Source organism: Anneissia japonica, unplaced genomic scaffold (assembly GCF_011630105.1).
Source record: "Anneissia japonica isolate Jap-2015-1 unplaced genomic scaffold, ASM1163010v1 scaffold1165_len1893470_cov193, whole genome shotgun sequence".
Taxonomy (NCBI): Eukaryota; Metazoa; Echinodermata; class Crinoidea; order Comatulida; family Comatulidae; genus Anneissia; species Anneissia japonica.
Genome location: NW_022709613.1, coordinates 446,291 through 453,266, shown reverse-complemented (window position 1 = coordinate 453,266; position 6,976 = coordinate 446,291). Strand labels below are relative to the sequence as shown.

At 33.9% G+C, this 6,976-nt stretch overlaps 1 protein-coding gene across 1 annotated transcript in view; it reads left to right on the top strand.

Moving 5' to 3' along the window:
* Positions 1 to 2,512: 2,512 nt before the first annotated feature.
* Positions 2,513 to 6,976, top strand: part of LOC117106910 (scavenger receptor cysteine-rich domain superfamily protein-like) — a 14,710-nt gene continuing 10,246 nt past the window's right edge. Inside the window, exons 1-3 of the mRNA XM_033248437.1 lie at positions 2,513 to 2,641; positions 4,106 to 4,290; positions 4,912 to 5,256. Of these exons, the coding sequence (XP_033104328.1) occupies positions 4,185 to 4,290; positions 4,912 to 5,256 (451 nt within the window). The 5' untranslated portion in view covers positions 2,513 to 2,641; positions 4,106 to 4,184. The remainder of the gene's footprint in view (positions 2,642 to 4,105; positions 4,291 to 4,911; positions 5,257 to 6,976) is intronic.

Below are 6,976 nucleotides of genomic sequence, written 5' to 3'. Positions count from 1 at the left end.
TGTTAAAAAACTGATTCTGACCGAGATTTTGACACTTAAACAAACATATCTCAGGCCTACTCGAACGACCGCATTGTGCGAGATGCGAAGTACAAAAACTAATCCCATTAGAGAGGGCGCACTTTATTGACTGTATCAAGTATACATAAAAGCGAGAGTATTCCAGCGGATGCATCTACAACCTCCGAATTTGCCTAGTAACGAATAATTCGTCGAGAAAATGGTAATATTCTATTCTATTTCTCATTTTTTTAAAATTCTTTTGCGTAAAACTAAAATTTATGCCAATATTTTCCCATGATTTATAATAATTGGAGTAATGCATACCGGTATGCATCTTTTATTTTTTTTTTTAAATCTGTTTTTAGTGAAATTTTGCCGGGAATGAGGCTTTAATTATCTGTCATTATTTTTTTTTTTTTTTTTTTGAAACGTCAGTAATTATTTTACACTATTTTCCTATAAAAGTATTGTTATTTTACTAGCTATAAACAAATTAATTCGTATTGATAGGTAAGAAAACATATATTATTATTATTAGTAGGTCTAGATATGCCTATATTGATGGAAATGTTACATACGTTTTCCGACTCCCGAGTCTCAGCTAGATTTGTACGCACAGTACAGTCTCACCAGTTGTCTATTAATAGTCGTATCATTATAATATATTAAAAATTAATTTGTATTATATTCGGCATTTAGGCTACTATCCAACAGAAAACGCAATTTCAGTGGGACGTGACGTACGAAGTTGCGTACCTGCGTACGTACCGGTACGTAAGTGTTAATAACAGAGTACGTGCAGACTGTTGGAGGTAACTTTAACCAATCAGAAGTGCGAGCCGCAAACCGAATTAAAACGCTCGGTAGTTTATCGTAGGCAGAGCGTAAACCGGTTACTCACTGCGTGCGACGGCGACGCGACGGAGAACGCACGCGAAGACGCGGACCCAACGGATCGTCTTTTTAAGTTTTCTTTGATATAAAAACCACCTTTCCCGTGGGTGTATTTTGGTAAACTTTTTGTATGTTGTAGAGATAAAATTTAACTATATACATTCATGGAAAAACGTTTTGTTGCAATTATGTCCAAATTTGGTGTTTCAAATCCGTATTTCTGGTGGACTAAAATTTTTTCTCGAGCAACTGCCAGTACAGTCAATGATGAAGATAATGATAATAATAATAATAATAATAATAATAATAATAATAATAATAATAATAATAATAATAATGAATTATTATTATTACAATACTATTGTATTAGTTTTATTTATATTATCACGATAATTATCATCTAGTTCATTGTTATTATTATTATTATTATTAATATAGTAATAATTCATTTGTTTATTAATTTTCGGAAATTAAAGTGACATAAAGAGAATCTAAACACATAACAATGAAGATGATGATGATGATGATGATGATGATGATAATAATAATAATAATAATAATAATAATAATGAATAATGGTAAAATATTATTAATACCATATTAATATTATAATTAATAAGATTAATTAATAATAATAATATTAGTAGTAATAATAATATTAGTAGTAGTAATAATAATGATAATAATAATAATAATAATAAGAATAATAATAATAATAATAATAATAATAATAATAATAATAATAATTTGATATGTCGTTTTCATATAAGGCTTTATGCCTTTACAAAACCTTTAAGCGCTTTGCATTACTACCCCGGTCATTGGATCAAACACATATGGAACACATTGAACACTAAAATTAAATTATTAAATTAAATTATATTATTATTCCATAATATTGTACCTAGTAATCAGCGCAGTTGTGTTGGAACCTACCTACCATATAAGTAATAATAATAATAATAATAATAATAATAATAATAATAATAATAATAATAATAATAATAAAATAATAATAATGATGATGATGATGATGACCTAGATGATGGTAATTATCATAATATAAATAAAATTTAAACTAATACAATATAGAAATAATTCATTCGTTTATTAATTTTGAAAATTAAATTGACATAAAGAAAATCTAAACATATTAGAAGGCCTAGACTAGACCCACCTTTTTTATTTACTTGTTTTATGTATCATTCAGGTATGCTTACAATAATAAGTAAGCGTGTTCGGACCCCTGGAACTCAGAATTCCGGAACGGAAGGTGCGCTGCAAAAGTGCACCCTCACCCAAAAAAATGTTTAAACTCTTCTTGTTTTCAAGTTCATCCATGCATAAGATTCGTCTGCGGTGTCGGTACACTTTGAAAGCTTATGAACGCAAATAAATTAAAGCATAAATGTAATCAATTATTGGTGTATAAAAAATCTACTAATTGCTGTATTTGATTTTTTTTTTTGGGAGTTATTTTTTTCAAAATTCGGGTGGATTTCACACACTTCGTTAGACCGGGATATAATGCATGTCAAATTCGAGAGACTCCGACTGGATCGGGAGATTTTTAACGTTTGGAACTGCATGGGTTCACAAAAAAAGTGGAGGAACCGGAAGGCTAGACGATGCCATGTTTCTAGCTTTGTTTACACTTACGTTAATACGTGAGTGGTACCTATGGTGTATTATACACATGCGTTTGCGCAAGCCATAAGCAGATAACTTCTGTTCACCCCACGCGGTAAGTATTTGGCACGCTTACCAAAACATCAAACACAATAGATATTTGGCGCCAGGAATGTCAAAAGTCGTTCAAAATTCCACTGTACACGATAGCTAAGTACTGTTACGCCAAATGCCACGAATGAATGGCACTTGCGTCATACGTGACCGTGAACAGATCTGTGTGCGGCAGGCTCCACGTGCTTTACTCCCTATTGTCGCCATAGCTACATACGTGAACATAGAACAGATTGTCGCGTTCACGCGCATCTTTGTGCCCGCGCGGCGCCCGTTACTTTAAGTGCGTAAAAAAAGAATTACTATTGTTTTTGACTAGATTTTTCATTAATGATTATCGTTGCTAGCCAATTTTACACGGCAAAACCTAGGTACTTGTAATGTCGTAAGCACCGAAGGTGAATTTAAAATTCTTAATATTAGGCCTAAATAAATGTGTATGGTTTTAGGGGTGGTGCCATTGGAGGAAAGGAGATGGGGCCTTCCCCCACCCCACACCTTGTCGAGGCTGGAGATATTATTAGTAATAGTAGTCTAGGGCCTAGACTCAGTAAAATCGTTTACGTAACTAACCCATTGAAACCCCTAATTTGCCAGCGATACGCTTAGTTTCCGGGGTTCAAGAGCATGGAGTTAAAGATAGAAATAGAAGAGCACATTGTAGGCTAGGCCTATATATGTCGAATGGTGAGTCGAATGGCCGAGCGGTTAGCAGGGGCGCCGCAAGCTATAGCCATAATATCGGCGCTGGTTCGAACGGCACGCTTGCCTATGGTTCTGGTGTTAGAACAAGTCTTCTCGGATAAGGATTATAAACCGTAGGCCCAGTGTATACAATGGCTCGTGTGCACTATAAAGAACCCTGTACATCCTTCGAGGCGAGTAGGGGGATACCCCGGTGTACTGGAACAGACAGCCCCTGTGGTGGACGACGAGAGTTGCTGGTACCGGGTTACCGGGTAGCACAGACACGAAGGGACCCTTAGGGGCGAAGGAAGTCATTGATCGAGTCACTAGTCCACATTTCAAGCGCCCTGAACATCTTACATTAGATGGATTTGTGCGCTATATAAAACTACACTATTATTATTATTATTATTATTATTATTATTATTATTATTATAAAAATAAAAATAAAATGATGGGAATGGTTCCACCATGAGCCTACCCATACCATACTACCAGGTCTAGTTTAGTTCGGCAGGGTTCGTTGCTCCCTCCACCGCGCGCACCCCTTATATAAGACACTGAGTACTGGAGGTACAACTCCATATTCATTATCCTCTTCTTTTCTCTCTCTCTCTCTCTCTTTTGTGGGTGTACCCATCTTTATTCATTTCACTTATACAGTACAAAAGTAAAACTATTAAAATAAAAGGCCATTATACTGTCTCTCTCAAAAAACAAAACACATAATCCTCTTCTTTATTCTTTTGTTTTAACTATTGTTCAAACTTTCTTCAAGTTTCTAGGTGTCAGTGGCAACATGCGAGTTCAGCGTTCCTAAAACACGTACTGTTACAGTATTACCACATGGACTGGCAATGGATAAAATACTCCTTTTTGCATTGTGTACAGTACTTTTGGTATCGTTTGCCTCCACCAGTATAGGTGATATCCTTACCACTCCAAGTAGCAGTGAGTCATTCAGTGAGTCGCTTTTTTTTGTTAAAATGGGCGTGAAAATTTCAGTTTAAAATAACATAATAATTCCTTAAATAAAATTTAAACAATTAATAAATCCGTGTATTATTAGTTAGTCAATGGTTCATTCAGTCACATTACAGGGCATTATTCACAGTTGCTAGATCTCGGGAATACTATTTTAGAATAAATCAAAAACAATAAAGTGATAATTGTGAATTGCCACAGGTATAAGTGGGCTTTATGGGCTATTATTATTATTTAGGCCACCCCCCCCCCCAAAAAAAAAAAAAAAAAAAAAAAAAAAAAAAAAAAAAAACATGCAGCATACAACTTTACAAATTTCATGTAGTTAGACAAACATTGATGCTTTCAAAAAGCATTACAGTGTGTTAGTATTGGGCGTCATAGGCAGTAAAGAGTTATTTAAAAATGAAAGTGTTTATTTTCTCAAAGGGTAGGTTTAATTTATCAAAACGTAGTTAGTATGATGACGATGATGACAATTCAATGATTACGATGATGATTATGATGTTGACGACGATAACTATTAGAAAGATGATAGTGAATGATGAATATTTGTTATAAACTAGGCCTATTAACATAGGATCTACATTATCATAACAGGTCCAGGAGACATTCGAGTAGTCGGCGCTTTTCATTCAAACCAAGGTGTTCTTCAAATTAACACTGGCAATACATGGCTGTGGTTTTGTGCCGATAGTTGGACTCTAGAAAATGCTGCTGTTGCCTGCCATCAGCTAGGATTTTCCTCGCTTGTAGCTATTAATCCAGAAATACATATCGGGCCCAGAACAGGAACTCATTTCAATGAAATTGAAGGTTTTACAGCACGCGCTTGCACTGGTCTTGAAGATCGATTAGATAACTGTCCATCGGCCAATGTAAATATGTGTAATACGATAGAAGATGCAGTTAAGATATACTGTAGTGCTGATTTGCCAGAGATAAGTACGTACAATGAGTATTTCAAGCTTTAATCTAAAATATTGTATACTGTAATTCATAATTCATAATTTTATTTCACTCAAAACTTGAACGTAAAGAGTCGGGCAGGCAAGAAAGGAACATGTTTCTGTACAAGATGCCTACCAGAAAAACAATTATAAACTTCAATAAAATAATGTAGTAATAATAATAATATTATTGAAGATAATAATAACAATAATAAAAATAACAATTATAATACTGTAATACAAATAATAATAATACACCTTAATATTTTTTTTAATAATCCTAGTAAAAGATAAACATCAACAATACCAAATTGTTATAAAATAAATATCAAACCAAAGCTAAATACTAATTCAGTACCTGAAGACAGATTCTAAAGCCGAATACACACTAGGCCTACTCCCGACGGTCGTTGCCAACGTGATTGTATAGTGAACGGACGCACAGACAATTACGGATTGTTTTAATTGACGATCCACTTATTGTTTGCCTTACGACTCTTTTGCTGCTCTTTCCTTTTGTGTTTTATGGTTGTAATCTGTTTATTTGTCTTTGTTGTTTGTGTGACTGTACTATTGTGATGCATTGGCTTCCTGAATAATGACTGAGTTTATGCCTACCATTGTTTTCCTGAAATATTGAGGCTTGGCTTGCGCTTCATAACCGCAAGGAAAAGGAGCAATATAAATACCCAGTACCAGTACCACTCAGTCGACCACCAAAAATCAGTGGACGGCGTCGCGTCGTGAAGTTTTCACAGAAAGCGTCCGATTTGCCCGATACCGTCGAGCGACGCAGTGTGTGCCCGGCTTACGCAAGTTTGCATTGCGGAATATGACAACGTTCAACTAGACATTATCTTCTTCCATTAGCCAATGCGAAAAAAGTCCATGTCTCTTTTCAATCAGTTATGAAATACGGTGTGCGGTAAGAATTGCCCCGGCAAAAATGGCCCATGAAAAAATGGCCCCTGAAAAATGGCCCGGTCAAAATGGCCCCAAATGACAGGTAGGTAAATTGGCCCCAATAATAAAATTCTGTATTAAAACTGATTTAAAAAAAATTATTATATGCATTTTTGAAACTGAAATAATTTAGTTTTTAAAAAAGGAATTTAACATCATATAAAATGCCATTTACTTTTTGCGGGAATTACATATTCAATGATAAAATATTCAAAAATAAAAAAAGCCATGAAAAACACTTTTTTTTCCATTTAAATGTTAAAAAATAGCAACAACATAATCAATAAATCAACATAAATCATTCATTTATTAATACTAAAATAATTTATTTGTGGCCAATATCACGGAAGCGGAATCACAATTTTCCAGAAATTCAATCTGGGTATTAGTAAACCCCACAAACAATGAGTTAATATAATATGAACATCAAATTATTATTATTTTTTTTTTTTTTTTGAAAATTTGAGAGTTCTACAATCATACTTAAAGGGTTTGGATGGGGTTCGCAGTGTGTTTGGAGGTTTGTGGTGTATTTGAAAGTATTTTTCACAAAAAAAAAATCAACATTTTAACCAAAAAATAGGTTCTTATGAATATTTAATTTTCTTATTAATATACCAAGTGAGTCATTCAAAGTTGAATTGTTTGATTTTTCTACAGTGTGTTCCGGGAGGTTTGTGGGATTTAGAAATATCATTTAATCCTACCATAATTACCCTACCCTCACAATTACTAAGTTTGTGAGAAAGTAA